At 51.7% G+C, this 17229-nt stretch overlaps 1 protein-coding gene across 3 annotated transcripts in view; it reads right to left on the reverse strand.

Annotated features, from left to right (window-relative positions):
- Window positions 1–333: 333 nt before the first annotated feature.
- magi2a (membrane associated guanylate kinase, WW and PDZ domain containing 2a) overlaps window positions 334–17229 on the reverse strand; it is a 37468-nt gene continuing 20572 nt past the window's right edge. The window contains exons 3-21 of one of the 3 annotated variants that reach the window (XM_037243262.1): window positions 13373–13492; window positions 12789–13025; window positions 11890–12085; window positions 11271–11350; window positions 8508–8565; window positions 8140–8261; window positions 6940–7122; window positions 5719–6324; window positions 4501–4545; window positions 4338–4423; window positions 4039–4231; window positions 3775–3960; window positions 3521–3706; window positions 3259–3457; window positions 2974–3181; window positions 2753–2905; window positions 2549–2687; window positions 2341–2429; window positions 1367–1504 (exon numbers count right to left, since the gene is read on the reverse strand). In XM_037243262.1, coding sequence (XP_037099157.1) covers window positions 1448–1504; window positions 2341–2429; window positions 2549–2687; window positions 2753–2905; window positions 2974–3181; window positions 3259–3457; window positions 3521–3706; window positions 3775–3960; window positions 4039–4231; window positions 4338–4423; window positions 4501–4545; window positions 5719–6324; window positions 6940–7122; window positions 8140–8261; window positions 8508–8565; window positions 11271–11350; window positions 11890–12085; window positions 12789–13025; window positions 13373–13492 — 3143 coding nt within the window. In that variant the 3' untranslated portion in view covers window positions 1367–1447. Of the gene's footprint in view, window positions 1505–2340; window positions 2430–2548; window positions 2688–2752; window positions 2906–2973; window positions 3182–3258; window positions 3458–3520; window positions 3707–3774; window positions 3961–4038; window positions 4232–4313; window positions 4424–4500; window positions 4546–5718; window positions 6325–6939; window positions 7123–8139; window positions 8262–8507; window positions 8566–11270; window positions 11351–11889; window positions 12086–12788; window positions 13026–13372; window positions 13493–17229 lie in introns of all 3 variants that reach the window. The other 2 variants (XM_037243261.1, XM_037243260.1) reach the window with 2 other exon arrangements.

The raw sequence follows: 17229 nt of genomic DNA on the forward strand, positions 1-17229 counted from the left end.
AGCGCGCCCTCGTGTGGACAAACGTAAGCACTACAATTCCAAATGTGCAAACCTCGTTTATCCAACCGAACAATGATTATACTGTATTAAAAAAAAATAAACGCACAATTTAAGATTAAACATAGTTAATAAATCACAAACGTGAACAGAACTCCATTTGAGTGAGCTAATTTAATTATAACCTCCTTCTATGCGCAACAGTGAGCTGCTTCAGAAACACCAAATTAATCACTGCTATGTAATTAATCACCCCAGTTTATTCCGCATATGAATTATTTAAAAAAAAATACTCCTTCGTTTGCTGTTTGCGGCACAGTGAGTCAATACATAGCGTTGCTATTGTGTCAACGTTTTATTTTAGTCTTCAGAGTATCATACGAGATTTCTGGGAACAAAAACAAGTTAATATTTTCGTAGTGTTGCATTTTTCCTCATAAAAATAGTTGCTCCGCATACCTACAAGTCTGGCGACCACCGTTTTTTTTTTTTTTTTCTGTTTTACACTACACAGTGATTCTGAGCTGTGTCATCAACACGCACACGCACGCACGCACACACTCACGTTTTGGTTTTCGTTGGCCAACAAAAGTGATGAAAAAGACAAAAGATGCTTCCAAGTTGTGCTTGACAGTCCCTTGTCACCGTGGCGACCGAGATGACTTCTGCTTTAAAACACTGTTAGCGCTACAGACTTGATTGTACAAAAATACACACGAGCCAAGCCATTTTGGCAGACTTAAGGACCAGCGGGACAAAAAAGCGCACGAGATGTCGACAGAATCAGATTCACAGTACGTCATGTATGGTCGTCGTGGTTACTAGCAGCCTTGGTTAAAAACATCTACGCTCCGCCCCTCGCTCCTTCCTAAGGCACTCCATGCCCTCCTCGGCGTCATTCCTCAGCCTTCTGTTTTATTTACACGGTGATTGTTGTTGGGCCCACGCAGTCCGGTTAAGGCAAAGTCCGAGAAAAAGAGACCCCATTGAGTCCGGCTTGTCGTATCAAAATCTGCTTACATTTGATTGCTTCTCAGTTTCGGCTGATTCCTCCAAACAAAAGTGGATGAACGTCCAGTTTTTAAGGTGGAGGGTGTCCAATAATTTAGTCCGTAGTCGAATAAATAAAACGAGTCGATCGGTTTCCTCGGTGGGTCGAGCCGTTAGCTGGTCCAAGTTCCCGCCCGCAGCGCGCCGGGAAGCTTGTCCCATCCGGGGATCTTCCAGGGCCCCGGAGAGACGGCGGACTTCCCGGCCGCCGATTCCCGCCCGGGCTCCGGGCCCGGCCTGTTCGTCCCGTTCGCGTGCACGGCGGGAGTGGCAAGAAAGCCGCTTCCTCCGGGAATTCTCTGGCGTCCCGGCGCGGCACGGCGCTCCTCGCATCCCTCGCGGGCGGACCGGCCGCCGTCGCTCCCTACGCTCGCCGCCGAAAGTCTATCGAGCGGCGCGGTTACTTCCGGCAGGCTTGGAGAGGCTGAAGGGCGAGCGTCCCAAGAGGCGCCATTGTCTGGAAGACAGTCGCGGCGGGAACGTGGGTCAGGACGGACGTAAAAAGAAGAGAGTAACGCGACGGACGCATGCCACCGCAACAGCCGCCGGCATGCCGTCAAAATGAAACGCATGCCACAGGGAAACGCTTCAAAACGATCCCATCGATTCCTCAGGTAAAAATTGATTATATAGACGCCAACAAAAAGTCTGTGACTTTGAGAGTGTGTGGCTTCAAAAGGTGGGGCCTTGCCTGGTGAGTAATATGGGCGTCAGCGAACAAGCGTTCAGGTTAGCGGCTAGCCATTAGCAAAAGTGCGCCTCCAATTATCCATTTAGACAATTATTTTTACAAAATGTCGGCCTTCGTATTTACATGCTGAGACATGCTTAAACTTTCATGGTTACTATGGCAACTCAAACAGCATTTACCAGCACACACACGTTTTGTACAAAAGTATTGGGACACAGCATGAGTATCCAAAATGAAAAAGCTCAAAGGACTCATTTTAAATTCATTGAGTCAATGTGTGTCCCAATCCTTTTGTCCAAATTGTCTTTTGTTCTTTGCTGGAAGCACAAAAACACACACAGGATGATGCACGATCACGCCAGTGTGTAGCATTAGTGCTGAAATGTTGAAAAAAAAACATAGAACAACAAGCCTGCATTATTTGCATAACCATTTGGTATGCAAATGAGCACCTCGGGTGGTGCTAAAATAAAAAAATCACACCGCGAGCTTGTTTTCTATGATTATTTGTCTGAGGTGGAGAGTCAAAATATTAGGAACACACACACACACACACGCGCGAGCGAGGGGCGAGAAGAAGAAGATTTGGCTCGGCCACAAACCGTGTCCTTGGGGTGCCCCATGAGGACGAAATAGGGGGCGCCATGCGTGTCACTTTTCATGCACATGGAGTGAGCGGAAGATACCATTCCTAAAGAAGGGGGGGCGACAACCTAGAGCAATCAGTTAGTGACACCACGGCGGTTAGCGGACGAGATCAGCCGCGAGCGCGTCATCCGCGTGATGTTAGCCGGGCCGAGGCTGACTCACCGTAGTCGGGGACCTGTCCCGTGCCCCGCTTCAAGAGGAGACGCACACGCCTGCCGCCCGACTTGATCAGCTCGATGGCGCGCCCGTGGGTCATGTCCCGCGTGGTCTCGCCGTTGATCTCGATGATCTGGTCGCCCACCTGATGGGACCCAGAATGAATGATGATGATTTAGAGATGAAGCCGCTTGGGCTTTTGCGGCGTACCCGCATCCTGCCGTTGCGTAGCGCCGGGCCGTCCTCGGCCAGCCTGAGGACGAACAGGTCCATCTTGTACTCCCGACCTCCGCGGATGCTGAAGCCGAAACCCTTGACGCTCTTCTCCAGCTCCACCGTGAAGAAGTCAAAGTCCTGCGACAGCTGAGGAGGGCAAAGCGTTGCCGGCGTCACGTCGGACGGCAGAGACGCTCCCGCTTCTCCTCGCTTACCTGCACCGGCGGCATGCGGTAGTCCGCCACAGCAAACTGCGGCCGGAAGTCCAAGAGGGGTGGGTGGCGGTAGTCCAGCGTGGGCGGCTGGCGGTAGTCGGCCACCGGGGGGTGCCGGTAGTCCACGGGCGGCTGCCGGTAGTCGGTGAAGGGCGGCTGGCGGATGTCCGGTTTCACGTCCTGCCGGGCTTTCACCTCCGATCTGTAACTGGGTACGTTTCAGACAATTACACCAGTTGTGTGGAGAAGAAAAAATAATCATAATAATTTGCGGCAGTTTGTTACCTGCCCTCGTGTGGATAGGTCTGCGTCGGGGGTGCCGGCAGCTGGCCGCCGACAGGGCTCCGCTGGGTTTTGGCGTCCGACTCGGCGGCACCCGGGTCGGGCTGCGGGCCGACGGCGGGCGGCTGCGTCTTGGGGCTCTGCTGCGCCAGGGGGCTCGGCTTCTCCGAGGCGGGCGCCGACGGCGGGTTGCTCGCCTCGGCTACAACCAAGTCGGGGATTGTCGATCCCGAGTCTGCAGCGAGCGCTTTTGCGACAAACCGACCTTCCTGCGGGACGATCCTCAGCGTGACGCTCAGGCCGGCGTCCTTGATGAGCTTGACGATGTCGCCGTGCGGCATGTCGACGATGGACTGGCCGTTGACGGCCAGGATGCGGTCGCCCACCTTCATCTTGGCGCAGCGGTCGGCCGGGCTGCCCTCGATGATCCGCCCGATCTTGTGCGGCACCGCTGTCGGACACAAAGGGTCAGCGACCGACGGCGGCAGAGCGGCGTCTCGATACTTTTGAGCGCCTTACGGTTGGCGGCGGGCGCCTCGGGCCGGTTGAGCGAGCTGATGATGACGAAGCCGAAGCCTTCGCTTTCTTTCCGGTGGATGAGGACGTCGCTGGGTTGGGTGGCGTTGTTGGCGTCCGTCAGGTCGCTCCGCGGCGAGCTGTGCTGCGTGGAGCCCGAGTGGCGCCCGTTCTCCTGACACGAGTCGCCTACAACGAGAGGTACGCTCGAGAACCGCAACGTAGCGTCTGGCGTGGAATTCCGTCAGGAGGCGACGCTGGACAAACCTGCCGCCTGCCTCCGCCTCCTGATGATCATGTTGACTTGTCCGTTGCGCGCGGCGCTGTGCATCAGGTCGATGACGTAGCGATGCGGCTTGCCCACCACAGGGATGCCGTCCACGAAGAGGAGCTCGTCGCCGGGACGCAGACGCCCGTCCACGTCCGCCGGGCTCTTCTCGATGATGGCGCCGATTAAGATCTATCGGGGGGGGGGGGGGGGAAACGCAAAATGGATCCGAATTAGGATTAGATTAAATTAGATTCGATTTCGCTATACGAACCTTGTCACGTGCCTCCGGACTCACAGGCTGGCCCGCCTCGTCCCCGCCCAGGACCCTGAAGCCGAAGCCGGACTTGTGCCTCCGCAAGTTCACCTCCATGTCCTGGTACTCTACAAACAGACGCAGCCGGATGAGCGGCGGGTTCCCGCGGCGTGCGCTTTCGCTAGCGACCGACGAGGCACTCTACCCGGCGAGGGCTCTGCGGGAAAAGTAGTCCTCGGGGCTCCCGATTCTGCACAGACAAAGCGGCAAATCTTGTGGGAAGGCCCTGCTCGGCATTACCATCACCGCCGCCGTCCATAAAAGTCACGGCCATCACTCATTTACGGCCATCACTCATTTAATGCTTGGGAGAGTGAAATCAAAACCAAGCCAAACTTGACGTACGTGATTGATTAGAATTTTTATCCGTAGATGGACGCTATCTGATTTTGGCGTGTAAGTGAATTTGGCTAGGCTTGCGGAAAAAAAAGATTAGAATCGGGTCTTTAGTCATCATTAGCAAATTTCAATGTCCACCCGAACATGAATCCAATGACGAGGTAAAGGAGAATTGAGTCACTTGGGCACGTCGGCTGCTAGCGAGGCCAAACTGGACCTCAGGGAAAAAGTTGGGCGTTTTACAAGCCAAACAGAACTTTTATAATCCACAGCGAAGAACATCATCTCTTGTTGACAGCGTTAACAACGTCAACCTTCTCGGCGTCTATAAAGGTCGTGCCAAAAGGAAGTAAATGTTTGTTTATTGCCACTCATCCAACTCTCAAAGATTGTCTGCAAGATTGGCTTCTTTTTTGGACCTCAAGTCAAATGAGCATGATTTCTACTATTATGAATCTATATTTTAGTTATTATTATTAATTACATCGATTTATTATTTTAAATGAAAGAGCAAAATATATTTCCGCTTTCTACGAGAACAGTGCATCGTTTTTGCGGCAAATTCGATTAAATTAGAGAGAGCTAAATTCCTCATTAATTCAAATGGAAATGAAGTTGAGGCAAGAAGCCAAGAATGTGAGCAAAGTTATTAGTTGCCTTATTAAAAGAGATACGCAACAATATGTTTATTATATCCGGTAAGGATGATTCATCCTGACATGTGGTGCAGGTGCGCCTAATGAAGCGCGGCGCCGGTGTCACATGATGTCATCGTTTAATCATGACATAACAGCTTAGCATGAGCAGCGTGGCAAACGGTGGCTGTGTGTGTGTCTGTGTGTGTGTGTGTGTGTGTGTGAGAGACACTGGGTCCACGCCGAGCCTCCGGGCGCTAATATGAGCAGACGGGCTGAAATGACGCCACAGGAAGTGTGACAGGCGACGCGAGCCGCATTTCTCTTTTTTTTTTAGGTTTTCTGAAATGCCCAAAGATGCCAGAAGAGGGCGCTAAAGTCGCTCTCACCTGTGACGGGTCTCTGCACCACCAGGCAGGTCTCGGTGCCCACGGCGCACTCCTTGAGGATGTCCACCACTTGGGCGTGCGTGAAGCCCAGCACCGCCTGCTTGTTGATCTCCACGATCAGGTCGCCCTCGTTGACCCCCGGGCACCCGGACGGCTCCAGGAGCTGCTTGACGCGCTGGCCCGCCGCGCCGTCGGCGATGGTGAACCCGAAGCCGTCGGCGCCCTTCACCAGGGTCAGCGTCAGCAACTCGCCTTGAGACGCCACCGAGAGGCCGTCGGGGGCGTCCGGCTGGGCGTCCGGCTGGTGGTCCTGACCCGCGCCCGGGACCAAGCGGGTCGTGCGGGACATGTAGTCCAGGTAGTTATCGTAGCCGGGGCGACCGTTCACCATAAGGGGGCGCTGCTCCATGATGCCCAGCGGGGAGATGATGGCGGCGGCGGCGGCGCCGTCGGCGTTGTTGGCGTCGGGCTCGTAGGGCAGCGAGTACCCGCGGCACAGCACCAAGGTCACGCTCTGCCCGATGGGAACCGACTGGAACAATTTGACCACGTCGGCGTGCGTGGTGCCCAGCACGCACAAGTCGTTGATGTATACGATCACGTCGCCTGGAGACCACAAGGACACGCTTGAAGTGCAAGTTTCTCTTTTTAGCCTTTTTTGTGTCGTTTATATAACATGATGTCGCACCTTTGTTATATTGGCTCACAAAACAAAACAGATTTTTTTCTAGCATGCCGCTCTGTTACAGATGTCGTCATAGCCTACGGGGGCGGGGCTAAAATACTGCCAAGCTCCTTCGCTCATTGATTAAAACACAAAGCGTGTGCTCGCTCAGTGTCCTTCAGCGCTAAAAAAGAGCGCGTCATAAAAGCAGCCGTTAAATATCTGCTTTGCGCCGGCCGGGGGGAACATCGGCGAAGGTGACGGGAGGCGAAGGCGCCGACACTTGTTCTTTGAATTCCCTGCCGCGCTTTCCCCGCGTTCCCCGTTGTGTCATCGTGCCGAAAGAACGTTAGCGAGAATTTCACACCTCCTCGGCACCACTTTGTGTCGTGTGCTAGTGTGGGCTACAAGTAGGACGCCGCCGCGTCTGAGGAGGCGGGTCGGGAATTGGGGGAAGATCTACACATAAATATTGGGACAGTCCACATCTTGAACGTATCGTCCCCCATCCTAATACTTTAGTCCCCACAATGCATATCTACACGGGGGCTTCCTACCTGTGGCCATCTTGCCGTCGGCGGCGGCCGGCCCGTCGGGGATGACGCTCTTCACCTGCAGGAACTCGTCGGGCTCGTCGCCGCCGATGATGGTGAAGCCGAAGCCCATGTTGCTCTTGTGGAGCGCCGTGGATAGGAAGCTGCCTTTCAGCTGCGTGGGGTCGCGTGTGAACAGCGGCTTCTCTGTCACCCAACCAAAAGGAGCATGGCCGTTACACACACACACATCCACACACACAAAAGGCATCCGTGACTGGCAGGATTGGATTGAAGGGCTTCAAAGCCAACGTGGGTCGGGGCGAAAGCTCGTCAGAATACTGGCAGGGAATGCGGGTGGTGGGACAATCACAATGCGGGTGTGGAGGGCCGGCCGGCTCTTCTCCGAGGAATATGGCGGAAGGGGGGGGGGGGGCTCCCTTGCCGGAGCGGCGGGAATTCAGCCAGCGGCATGCTGCCATTCAGGGAAAAGTTCCATTGACGGGAAAGACGATTGGGGAGGGGAGTCAAGCTCACTTCCTGCCACGCCGCCTCAACGGGAAGCAAGAGCTAGCAATCGGGAGCTAGCCCGCCGCATTCTTCCGTCGTCTCCGACCTACTTACTGACGGAATGGCACAAAGGCGAGGGGCTACGGTGGGTGCGAGGATGGCGGTGGCGGCGGGGGCTCATGTTCATCCGCCGGGTCAGCACGTGCCGCAACGGGGAGACGGCAGCGGCGGCGAAAGGCGAGGCCGGGCGCCGTGGCGCCGGCGGCGAGCGGGAGGACAGGTCGCTCAGGCTGCGGCAGCGCTCCGGCGCCGGGCCCGAGCGGGCGGCGCACGGGCCGCCATCTTGCACTGACATTTGGGAGGGAGGACAAGGTGGAAGAGAGAGAACCTCACTGGGATGGGTCGCCATCCCATCATTGCCACTCCAGTGGGGTAAACAAGCGGAGGTGAAAGGCCAACGGACACTTCATTAGGTACACTCATGTCACTTTTGTGCGATTAGCAGGTCATCACTAGTTATTGATGGCTTCTTTTATTTTTTTAGCCTCCGACTACTCGCTAGCGTTCAGGATGCTCATAAATGGGGTACCTAATGAAGAGGCCTGTGGCTAGAGGTTCCTTAAGAGGATTTATTGCTCCTGCCGCTGCTGCTGGAGGAAATAAAAATCCATATTTCCACGAATGAATAATCGCTAGATGATGGCGGCTGATTACCTCTGTAGATGGCGGGAAGCGGGAGCGAGGAGAGCCCCTGACTTTGCATCTGCTGCTCCTGCTGGAGTCTCCTCTTGGCCTCCAGAACCGGGTTCTCAAACTGGGTCCTCCTGTTTATGTGGCTGCGCCGTGACAACGACAAAAAGATAATCAGCGGTTAAGATGCGCTGCGGCGGGCTGGCGGGCGAGCGGGCTCGTCTCTCGCTACGATGATTAATTAAATGGCCCGCCGCCACGTTACGTAAGCGAGCCGCAGAACCGGCTCGGAAAGGAGAAAAAAAGAATGGCTTTTTATTTTGGTTTGGAATAGGTACTGTGAGCAAAAAACGGAGATTTTGCATTGAGCGCCTTTGATGCGGCCGACTTACTCCACATAGTAGCTGCCGTAAATGGGGTCGTCGATTTTCTCCCAGCCATACGGAAGCTCTGGAAACAGACATCAAAGAATTCGAGTCAGGAAGAAAAAAAAAAAAAAAAAAGCACCAGCACTTGGACACAAACTGACGGATGAAATCACATCAAACCAAACTTTTTTTTTTCAGATTCCGCCCCGCTCATTTTTCCTCCCCATAAATTGCTTCAAATGGTTTATTTATTTTCTATAGCTTGCTCGAGTGGCTTCATTAAAAGTAGTTCAATGTGAAGTGCAGTCTTTGATTTGTTGCCCAAAAAGTTTAGACAAAACATTTTTGAGTCTGCTTGTCAAAACGCTGAGTCCCGCATCTTTTTCTTCTCGGTGGTCATTGTGTGCTCACGTAATATTATTCCTTGGCCCAGTTTCCGCGCCCAGTGTCCCGTGTACTTGCATCCTCCCACGCGCAAGGGAAAAATTATCAAAGGGAAAAGCTGCATCTCTTCTCTTCACTTTCCGTTTTAAGCTGAAACTGTCGATTTAGCCCTGCTAGGCTAAGCTAGTACTATTTGTTTCTATTCGCTAAATGTATTTTCTCCAATCTTACGACGCAGTTTCCAATTTCCCATTTTTATGGAACGCACCACAACCTTGCGGGACCGCGCTGCCCCCTTATTGATTTACCTCTGATCTTTTTTTATCGACAAATCATCCATTTAAAAGCTTTCGAGCGATTCATATCCCCGCGAGAGCCCTGGCCCCATTTGTGTGGGCTCCCTTAAGTCTCTTGAGGTTATCATTTGTCATTTTTTTTTATCACCTTTTAATGCAGAGGCGTGCTAAAAGGGGCCTGTCAGACGTTGGGGCGAATGTGGCTGGCGTGAACACGCCCCCTCAGCCCAGCTGCGGATTCAATTCCCAGCGTGTTCAAAGTGATAAATAGCGGCAACTGCGGGAAAAAGAAGCCATTTAATTCCGCCCGTGCTTCCTTCCGGAGCGAAGAGTGAGGATCTCAGCAGAAACGTGTCGGCGGAGACCCGGGCCGACCTTCTGATCGATCGCCGACGAGCGCGCGTAAACAAGCCGGCGTTTTCTTTTGAGGCCGTCAAAGTCGTCCGGGTCACGAACGGCCGCGAAGGCGGAACGGAAGGAATTCTTTTGCTTTTGTGAAGAATGACCTTGAACACGGCCGCTTGGGGAACATTTACGGCTTCGGTCAGGGCGCCTATGGAATGCATAGGCGTCAAATGTTGCGACGGTACGGCGTTTCAAATATCAATATTTGTCTTTAAATGTCAAATATCGATATTCTGCAAGCTCTTCATGGCCAATGTTGTCGTTTTAACGAGCGTATCAATATTTCTAGCCCGCCTTTGCTAGCGGGCTACCTTAGCGCCCCCACTAAATCCCCGACTGAGTCGATAAGAAGCACATTGGAACACCACCATCGGGCCAGTAAATCTGCTTCGGTACACTTTGACGCCACCGCCCACACTTTAGTTGCGGCGTGTGCGTGGCGGTGCGTGCGCGCGCGCCACAGGTGAGTTATTATCGGGCGCGAAGCAGCGGCGCCCTCCTTCACCTTGAGCGTCGTGGTGGCGGCCGGGAGAAGCGAGGAGGAGCGTTGTCAGCGACATGATTGATGGGTGTATTTCTAGAACATGCACGCACACCTGAGGACGCCAGATTGGAGTGCGCGTGTGCGGTCGCACTTGTCGTCAACGTGTGTGTTGAGCTTTCGGGGACTCCCAAATTGTGTCACATTTAAAGTATGTCTCGAAATATTTGTAATTACCAAAATGTGGTGAGCGACCCGGAGATATTTGATGCGCCGATACCGCAATGTAGGAAAACCGACCGTGTTGATACTAGAGACACGATACTGTCGCCGAAATAGCCATAAAAAAAATACTCTATCACACAAAAATGTAAATTAATAACAATAAAATCCATATTTGCCGTCGTTATTATCTTGCGAGACATACAAGATTAGCTGCGCGACTGCATTTGGATTCCGGAACATATTTTGTTGCATTTTGCCTTCCCGTAGGCGTTTCGTGGCGAACAGAACGTAGGTGAGAGGCGTTGTTATTTCCCAGCCAGCGTACGCTCGGCGGGGAAGGAAGACTTTCAAAAACAACATTTTCAGCTCGCTTGGAACAAAAACAAAAAAAGCAAACAACAAGTACACCCTGCTGACAAAAAGAAACGGAGGAAAGGAAAACCAAGTGGGACAAAGACGCATCCCGATGCGGACGCAAATATCAAGACGTCTAAGTAACGACAAGGTGGCTGTGATGTCGAGCGCGCCTTTTAGCGCCAACGATGCCAAAAGCGTCGGCCGGGTTAGCGAATTTGGAAGGAATTGCCAATTTTATATTCATTTTAATTTGCTATTGCTACGCTAGACCAAATATAATGCACCTGGTTTGACCGAGCGAGCGGCCATTTTGAGCAAAGACAACGCTTTGACCGGACGGATGGCCCTGTTTGTTAAATTTAGCAGCGAGGTAGCTCTCACCCGGTGCTCCTGAACGCATCGTCTCCAAAGGCCATCAGTCACCGGCGCAGGGGAAGGACGAAGGAGACAGACGACACGTGCAGGCGTGTGTGTGTGTGTGTGTGTGTGTGTGTGTGTGTGTGTGTGTGTGTGTGTGTGTGGGTGGCCGAAGCACGCAGCAGCTCTCTCCCAGCAGAGAATAAAGAATTCTTTGTAAAGCGCCAGTCCATCTTAAGTCCAAGTAGATAAATAAGAGTGGCGTAAGTGCGCGTAACTCACCGTCCTCCTTGCACTCCTCGGGCGGCTTGGCCTTCTTGGCGAGTCTGGGGTCCAACCACGACGTGGTCTTGGTGTTGTGGCTGCACAAAAACAACCACAAACAACAAGTGAGCAAGCGAGCGAGATGTGTGAGATAGTGAGAGAGGAAGGAGGGAGGGAGGGAAAGCATGAGAGGTGGGAGGTTGGCCGAGTCCTAATTGAGTGCTTGGAACGTTTTGGTGAAGAAAATCACAATCGATACTTTTAATTTGCTGCCGGGCTCTCATTATAGCGGAATGCAAGACGGAGTGGGCCAAGTCGAAAACAATAACATGACGACTTTAAAAAGTAACCAACTAAAACAAACAATTTGTTAAAATAGAGCAAGGCACAAATGCAGGGGGGGAAGAAAAAAAATCTTTGAATCAACAATGCGATTCTTTTACGCCGATTCTGAATCTGCTTTTTTGAAAGTAGCATTCAAAATGCATTACGGACCACATGAAGGCTTGCATAAATTCCAGAAATGAACAAACCGAATATATTTATCATTGTTATTAAGTACCTTTGTAAAAACGGTCTCCGTATTTGGCTGCGAGATTCCAAATACCCAAGCGCCCGCCCTCAATGTGTCACTCACTCGATGAAGTAGACTTCCCCTTTCTCCGTGTACGCCATTTCCCAGTTGTCGGGTAGCGGGCCCAGCTCGTCGTTGTCCTCCATCTTGGGGAGGGCGCCGCTTTTCGGGGAGCGGCCGGGGTCCGCCTCGGTCGAGGCCTCGCCCGGCGGGGGCGGCGTCTCGCTCGGCCCGTTTTTGTCCTCGTGTTCGCTCGACTCTGCGGGGACAGGGAGGAGGAGAACAATCGGGATTGAGAAGAGGCGCAGCCTGCCTACTTGGTGGCCTACTTTGATGCACGGGAGGGCCTGTCTGTCGAGAAAAAAGTTAAACAAAAACCCCCCCGAACCTGTTTTGGGGCATAAAAGAAAAAAAATCCGATTTGATTGAAAAAGCCGACTACCTGCGCACAGCAGGGGAAATTGCGGAATCCCGATTATCCCGGGAAAATCGGGCTCCTCTAATCCCCAATTACATCAAGCGAGTTCCGGTTGCGAAATCAGATTAGAAACAGACGGACATTTTGACTGCTATCTTATGTCATTAAAAAAATTTTGTATGTAAAAAAAAATAAAATGAAGCACCCTACCTTGTTTAAGCTCATTGCGGTAAAACCAAAACTTCATCTTAATTTTCTTGAACTAACGCAGCAAGACTTGGGGGAAAAAAAAAAATGCAGAAAAGGTAAAAAGCCTCCCTCCTTCCCTGCGGCTGCTTGCACTGATGAACCCTCTCGCCAAGTGAAGTGACTTTGGCCGGCTTAGACGGGTCACAGGACCACTGTGCAGTTTTGGCTTTGGAACCCTTCAAAAAAAAATCCTACTCAATGCTTCTTTTATGTCTTATGTGATCATGTGATACTTACAGAAAGGGGGCAAAAAAGACTGGAATGAAATAAAAGCTGCCGCCCCGTCGGGTCTGACCTGGCGTGAGGGCGATGCCGTTGACGACGGCGGCGGGGGGCCTCTCCTCTTCTTCCTCCTCCGGTGGCTCCATGCTGGCCTTGTCCATGTCGCTGACCGACTTGTTGCGCTTGCGTTTGCCCTCCGAGCTGGTTCTGGCGCCCGGTAGCAGCGGCGGCGGCGGCAGCAGCCGCTCCGTTACATTTAGCGACGGAGCGGCGGGCTCGACGGGAGGCTTGGGCGTGCCGTAAAAGTTATCTGCAAACAAAATGGATGCTTCTAGATGGATAATAAATCATCCGCATCTTGATTGATATTGTTAATAATGCGCTTGTTGGAAATGGAGCAGTATTTTGGTGAGCGCTACCTAAAGGGGCTGCAGGAAAACTTTTATGCTTCCATCGTACAACTTGCCAAATTTGTTTGGCATTGCTATTTCATCACTTCCCCCAGGAGGATGGAAGAAGGATGGACGTTTGTTGGGAAATTATCGTCACGAAAGCAGGGGGGGTCCCCGGAGGGTACTGGCGGGGGGCCAAGTGGCCTGATGAGCCCACGTGACGGCATGAGGAAGTGTTTGCGTCGATAAAGCCGGCCGCGCTCACCTTCATAGATTCCGCTCTCAAGCAAGGCGCCGCTTTTCTCCAATTCCATAAAGTGCTGGATGCTTAGGAAATGATAGTCCACCCCGGGGACCTCGCCTTCCTTGGGCTGCCTGGTGGTGCCTGCGGGTGACAAGTGGATGACGACCCCGTTAGACCCTCAAAGACCTCATCACCACACGAGAAACACACACACACACTTTAATGGCCTTTAAGAGGAAAGATTAGAACACAGCACAGGTGCAATGCATCAACGCTTATCCATTAAAGTGCTTGTCCTGCTTTTGTCCTTTAGAAACCTAAACAGGCAGCGGAGGAAAGTCATGATGGTTTTTAGTGCTACTGCAAATACAATGGACGCCAAAATGGAGGAGGACATCAAAACTCATCATAACAATAATAATAACCAAACGACTAGCATCAATATAAATAAGAGGGCGCTGCCTAAACGGGCAGCAGACGAAATTCGAAACAGGACTCGTGCTCGGTTCAGTGCGACGCGGGACTATTTCGAACGTGAAAGTTTGTTGTCGATCGAAAACTCAATGTAGGAGGGCACCGCCTCGACGGGAAGCGGACACAATGGAAACAAGAAGCGTGTTCAGTGGTGGCGTCCCCTGTGCCCTAAACCCTCTGTTTTGAGTGTCTCCAAAGTGTCAGCAGGGTCCATTGTACGGCGCCTAATCCCGCCATTAGCCAATTAGGAAGTGAGGGGCAGCCCTAATGCCCTGGCATTAGCGCCACGGATTAGCGGGCGGACAAACGCGCCCGCCGAGGCGGCGCTCGATGGGGCCAAAAGCTGCTTTCTCTGCACTTTGCTCGCCGCATCGCTGCATATTGGCAGATTTGTCCCATGATGCGGAGCGGCGACTCTAATCAACTGTGATTATATATCATTTATGTGGATGGAAAGGGAGTGGAGGGGGGGAAAAAATCCAGGGAGTCATTTTGGCTGGGCTGATGATGAAAAGTTAATACCTGTCGGGAGGCGATGATGGCTGCATCGTCCGCCTCGGAGGAGAAGAGATGACATGTGGAAATGGATCGAAAAGGACCAGGTTTAATGGAATCGGGACTTTTTCCCCCTCGATATTATCTCAGATGCCCATTCATGCCCGTTGAGGCGGCAAAAATACTCCAACTGTGTTGTCACTCTGTGTTTCTACTACGGCTCTGTTTGTTTAGCGTTAGCATGATGTGGAACCATGACCGAGCAAAGAATTTCATTTTCTGCAGCCCGTCTAGGCGGCGCCAACCTAGCTCAAGGAATTTAGGGCGAGTAAAGGTCCATATACGGGAAAGGGCGACAATGCCAGAAGCGACCGTTCACTATGTGGCTTAAGTCACGTCATTAAAACAAGTTTTATTCATGTTTCCGCTCCATAAAATGCACTTGGGGGGGTTTGTTCTCGGCATGCTAGCGTTTCGCGCGGCTCGTCGGCTCACATTAGCGCACGGGGCCGACCTTTGCGTGTCAAAGGGAACTTTCTGCTCCGAAGCCGGTACGTGACAGCCGCATCTCCGGAACCTTCATTAGTCTGTTCAGACGGACGGCACGTAATCAGAACTAACCTACCGCGGTGTCATCTTTTCAACGTGGAGCCAGAGCCAGGTCTCCTGTCTTTGGTGGCGGAAAGATTTGAAAGGCTCCTTTTCATGCCAACTCCAGCTCTGTTATCAATTCCACCATCAAAAGTAGGTCACGGTCCGCAGTTCAAGGCTCCGTCGAGAGACGCTGGACGATTCAGAGACCGGGCGCCAGGAACTTTTCACAGTCCGGAGATTCGACTGGGTGAGAGCGCGAGGGAGATTGTGGATGGCTGATGTCATCTGTTTGAATTTAGAAGGGGGAGGGTGGGGGGCGGAGGGTCGTGGTGAGTGGGACGGGAACGTGCCGCTGTGTCAGCCTAATCTCGTCGTCGCTACGCTACATTAGCGCACGATGACACAATCCGTTTGCCGGTTCGTTCGGAGCCAACGCTCGGCCCCGGGGCCCGAAAGCGGCCGAAATGAGCAGAAATACCCATCAATTAATTATACTTACTATAATAATCATAATTAATTCATAATTAATTTCCGAAAACATGTACAGTTGGTTGGGTTCACTGAAAGCTAACTTTCTAAAGCGGAGTCTAAAAATCCACTCAAGCTGCCGTTTTTTTTTTTTTTTTTTCCCATATTAAACATCCATCATGCTTGACACTGACAGGCTGTAATTGTTCCTCTTAAACAATCTACGGGCCGCAGACGCAAGAACGCGCCGTCCTCCATAAAGTCATTTGCCCACTTCCCGAAAGGCGTCTTTTGTCACCCGCCGATACAAAGTGCCCATTAAGTCAATATCCAATTACGAGGCCCCACCCACTTGCCACCTATCTACGTGCGATAGCTCGCTCGGACGGACGGTCCAATGGATGAAAAAACAAAAATCCCTGGCGGAATGCTGTTGGCAGCCCCTTGCTCGCTTTAATTGGATCCTTTTAATAGCGCTCACGATGGCCACTCTCGGCCGTGTCATTAGCTTCGTCCGCTGCCGTTGCTTTCATGGGCGGACGCTTTCTGCCTCACATTCTATTCTAGCCAATCACTTCTTAATGTAACGTACTTTTAGCGCTTTGCTAGCAGGTCCAAAACATTTCTTTAACATTTCAAAATGATTTTGATTCAATTTCACCGCTAAAATATTTGGGGGGACTAGTCGGGCAGCTGGTTCAATAGAAAAATGACACTTGGTGGAAAAATATATAAAAGACTCATAATAAAAAAGATTTGCGTTTTACCACCCAAAATATCGTATTTTCCTTTAAATCATCGCATTTCGTGTCATTTTAATTCAATTCTCTTACAGTGCATTCTTTGCTAATGTTCTTTTTATGGGCCACTTGTCAAGTCATCCATTGATTTGTTCTTCCCAAAACGCAATGAATCGCATAATAGGAGGAGGGGGAAAAAAAACAATTCCTGACGCGTAGACAGGCGGGAGGATTTCATTTCTGCCACTTGCGAGGTGATTAGCGAGAACCAATCAAATGAATAATATATGCGTATAGGCACTCCATCAGATGTCGGGAGAATCATAAGCGGCTTAATAATGAGAGAGCGACGCGCCAGACATGACGGATTGGAGGTGACACTTCACACCTCCAAAAAAAAAAAAAACCCATTTGTTTACATCAGAAAGTGGATTTGGATCAAAGTGGATCATCATGAAGACGGATCAACCCGCCCTTAAAAAGTGACGGGCTAGAAAGTCACATTCACACAGCCGTCCGCATTCCCGCTGCGTTGTGATGTCGAGCGTGAAACATAAGGCGGCGTGAAATCGCCCGTGCCACCATCTGCCGGCCGCTTAATTAAATACACTTGATTACATTTGAATTCCGTGTGCCGACGACACACGAGAGGGCAACAAAAGTGTGCGGGGGGTCACGCACCACGTACGTTCATCGTTGATTTAACTGTTCTACCTCGCCCACTTGCATTAGTGTGTTAGCGCGCGCTAATGACAAAATGCGTGCAAAGGTGGCCCTCCTTTAAAAAAACAACAACACACTTTCATCTAATGCTAACTATGCTTTATTATTGATCTTTTATCATTTTGACTGATTTGAACGCATCTGCACCTCCTGTGAGAGTTGCAGAGTGTCACCGCTCATTGCTCTTTACATTTCAATCCTCCAAAAGGAGTGCCTTGGCGCTCTCGTATGCACTCGCGGCGCTAGCAGATAACCGCGCAGCCCCGCAGCTCAGCTTAGTGTTCACCTATCAAGCCGGCGGGAAGCCGAGCGAAGCCACTTATCGCCGACCCTCAGAGCGCCGCATCCTTCGACGACAACAGGAACCGGAGCAAAAATCCAGAA

This window comes from Syngnathus acus, chromosome 23 (assembly GCF_901709675.1).
Source record: "Syngnathus acus chromosome 23, fSynAcu1.2, whole genome shotgun sequence".
In the NCBI taxonomy this organism is placed as follows: Eukaryota; Metazoa; Chordata; class Actinopteri; order Syngnathiformes; family Syngnathidae; genus Syngnathus; species Syngnathus acus.